At 40.9% G+C, this 3,404-nt stretch overlaps 1 protein-coding gene across 1 annotated transcript in view; it reads left to right on the top strand.

Moving 5' to 3' along the window:
- LOC109923679 (serine hydroxymethyltransferase, cytosolic-like) overlaps positions 1-3,404 on the top strand; it is a gene marked incomplete at its 3' end in the record, with an annotated part of 22,902 nt that overhangs the window by 10,334 nt on the left and 9,164 nt on the right. Inside the window, exons 3-4 of the mRNA XM_048609701.1 lie at positions 896-1,041; positions 2,744-2,859. Of these exons, the coding sequence (XP_048465658.1) occupies positions 896-1,041; positions 2,744-2,859 (262 nt within the window). The remainder of the gene's footprint in view (positions 1-895; positions 1,042-2,743; positions 2,860-3,404) is intronic.

Raw genomic sequence — 3,404 nt, 5'->3', positions numbered from 1 at the left:
TGTGTCCATCCAGCAATACACCTTGTTATCACTGGTAAATGATGCTTCGTGACTTAGGTGTCTGTTTTAAAAAAAAACAAAAGTAACATATAGATACAAACAATTAAGAAAAATGTTTTGTTAGCCTTCGCTTAAAAACAGATTGGAGTAAGGAGGATTTGCTGCAATTGTATGACACTTTGGTGAGGATACATTTGGAATATTTTATACTGTTTTGGTCCCCTTCAACTGAAGGAAGAATATACCTGCTTGAGAGGGACTTCAACCAAGGGATTCAGTGGATTGATTCCTGGAATGAGTGAAATGGACTTATGTTCTCTAGCTTGGAAGACTGAGATTGATTGCATTAAGACAAATACTTTGAGGTAGATGCTGAAAAGCTAGTGTCCCTTGCTGAGGTGTCAACTATTATCATAGTCAAACTATATTGGACTGTGACAAGGAGAAATTCATTATAGTGAAGATTGTGATCTTTAAAATGATCTAACCCAGGCTCCTGTAAGTACTTAATTATTGAATTTGATAGAATTTCAATGCAGTAGAAGGAACATGAAATAGGACAGGAAAGTGAGATTGCAGTTCATCTGTAATCTTATTGAATGGTGCAATAGGTTGAGGGGCTGAATGGTCTAGTGTTCCTATTTTGTATGGTAAAAGAGCAGACGTGCTTTAATTGGATAAAGAGCCCCAGGCTCAGGAATAGTCGCTGGGAATCTAGTGAAGAAAATTTAGATTGAATTCTAGCTCCTGATTGCTGGACTCAATCGAAGGGTGATTTACAATAACTGGTGACAAAGTGACCTTATTTCTGAGCTGGAATCATTACTACCTCTTGACTTATGCTGAGAAACAGCATCTGTAAAAGTTTTAAAAATCATTTAATTTCCCTTGCCAGGTGTATGAGATCATTAAGAAGGAGAAGAGTCGCCAGAGACTTGGTTTGGAGCTCATTGCCTCCGAGAACTTTGCAAGCCGCGCTGTGTTGGAGGCTCTGGGCTCCTGCATGAATAACAAATATTCTGAGGGGTATCCTGGACAGAGGTATGGACTTCTGGCTCACCTTGCTTTGAATGACTGCATTACTTGTTCTGACATCTGACTGCACCAAACTGGACATAAAAGCTAGAATGATGGGCTGAAGTGGCAGGAGTAACGTGTCAAATCCCCAACTCTCCCAAATGCAATGGAACAGCAACCATTTACATTTATACGTAGCACCTTTTGACATTGCAGCCTGTAACAAGGTGCATCAAAGGACATTATCAAACAAGCAGCAGATGCAGAGGGTATATTTTATCTCGTCTATATCACCTGTTAACTTTTTTATTTTTCTGTTTTCAGTTTTCAACACTTCCAATACCATAGTAACTACGCTTCAAAAGTACATATGTGACTGTAAAGTACTTTGGGACGTCCTGAGGTTATAAAGGGCACTATATAAGTGCAAGTCCATTTCTTATCTTTTAGCTATCCTGAAACTGAAAACATCTAAACATAACAGATCTGAACTGGTGTTCTCCACTGTCGGCTCTGTTTAACAATTATTTCACTAGGTTCAGAAAACAAAGAACTGGAATTAATTCAATGATTGAACTGGGTTCAACTAAGGGCAATATGTTTCTGATCCTCTGAACAGCTAACTCCTCAATACCTATTGAAATAACTCCAAGGAGGCAGGTATCCCGTCACCAAGTCCGCCTTTATTGACATGTGCACAGTACATGGACTCTGACCAGCCAGTCCCTTGAATCAAGGGACTTTCTGAATCCCCTGCTTATATCTGTAAGCCAGCACTCCCTGATTGGCCCAGGTTAACAGCCCCAATTAAGGATCTCATAGTCCTATCCTTAGCATTAATATTGCCCTTAGTTGAAGCCAGTTCAATCATTGAATTAATTCCAGTTCTTTGTTTTCTGAACCTAGTGAAATAATTGTTAAACAGAGCCGACAGTGGAGAGAACACACCAGTTCAGATCTGTTATGTTTAGATGTTTTCATTTCACCAGATGTTTTGGGCCCTGTTTTTGGGGACTGGCCCTTTCGTTACCCCCTTTTACGTAGGATGCTTGGAGAGGAATGAGGTGCATGTTACTCTGTGAGAATCGTGTAGTACAGAAGCACCGAGTGCAAACAGAACTCAAATAGCTCCTGTATTTCATTGGACAGTTTGTTCACTTATGGTTTCATGGGCTTGAGAGAGGTCAACAATTCCTGAAAAGCAGCTAAAGTAATGGCGCCTTTGGAGAACAAATTCTGGGTGGTTTTAAAAAAAAAAACCCTCCATCTGAAGAAGTAACAACTTCTCCCTGTCTACCCTGGTCCCAATTGTCATCTCTGCCATCATTCACTTGATGAATAGAAATTCCCTGGTACAAATAAGATGTGGCTATTCACTCCCTTGAGTCTGTTCTGCCCTTCAGCTAGTTCCTAATTGGTCTGCATCTTAAATCTATTTATCTGCCTTTGTTTCTATTGCTTAATGTTCTTGCATAACAAAAAAAGACTAGCTCATAATTTTGCAAGTTCCAATTCAGCAGATTTGCAAGGGAAGAAAGATCCAGATTTCCACTATCCTTTGTGTGAATAAGTGATAAAAGTGCAAAGTAAGATGTGCCATGACTCTAATCATCTACCTTGCTCCTCCAGGAGCATTGAGAAAATTTATTTAGGGCCCTCTGCCAAGTCATTTTTAATTTGTTGATCATGGCCTGTTTTGATGAAGTGGCTATCTTTTTTACTGCAGGTATTATGGTGGCACTGAGTTTGTAGATGAGTTGGAACGGTTGTGCCAGAAACGAGCATTGGATTTGTACAGCCTTGACCCAGAGAAATGGGGAGTCAATGTCCAACCATATTCAGGTAAACAGCGCGAGTACAACTCGTTCTACTCCATAATGTCTCTTCTTCTACTCAAGACAATAGCTCATGAGGTTGTTGACTTGCTCGGTGACAACCGATCTACAGATCTTTGCTAAGACTTTAAACAATAGCTCGTCCTGAGGTTACACATCCTATTGGAGCTACGAGAGTCTTTGTTTTATGTTTATGTAGACATCAGATGTCAGCAGACTGTTCCATCAGGTGTGGAGCTGGGGCCTTCTCTTCTCCCCAGATTGGGTTGGGCTATGTCACTGGGCAGGGATCAGGTAGCAGTATGGCCAGTTTGCTTGTTAATGATGATTCTTTGAAGTCAAGAGTGCTTTAGCAACACTTTTTTTTTAGATCAATCTTCTGGTCTTTCAGAAGCCGATTAGAGATATTGAAAGAGTGACAGAAGTTTCTCTCACTCGCTCTCTCCTTCCCTCCCTCTCCCTCTCCCTCACTCCTTCCTATCCCTTTTCCCCTCTTCCCTTTGCTCTCCCCCTTCCTCTGTGCCCCTCACTGCCTAACCATCCCTTTTCCCC

Source organism: Rhincodon typus, chromosome 21 (genome assembly GCF_021869965.1).
Source record: "Rhincodon typus isolate 14 chromosome 21, sRhiTyp1.1, whole genome shotgun sequence".
Classification (NCBI taxonomy): Eukaryota; Metazoa; Chordata; class Chondrichthyes; order Orectolobiformes; family Rhincodontidae; genus Rhincodon; species Rhincodon typus.
The sequence above is the reverse complement of the archived record's forward strand: the minus strand, read 5'-3'. Positions and strand labels throughout refer to the sequence as shown.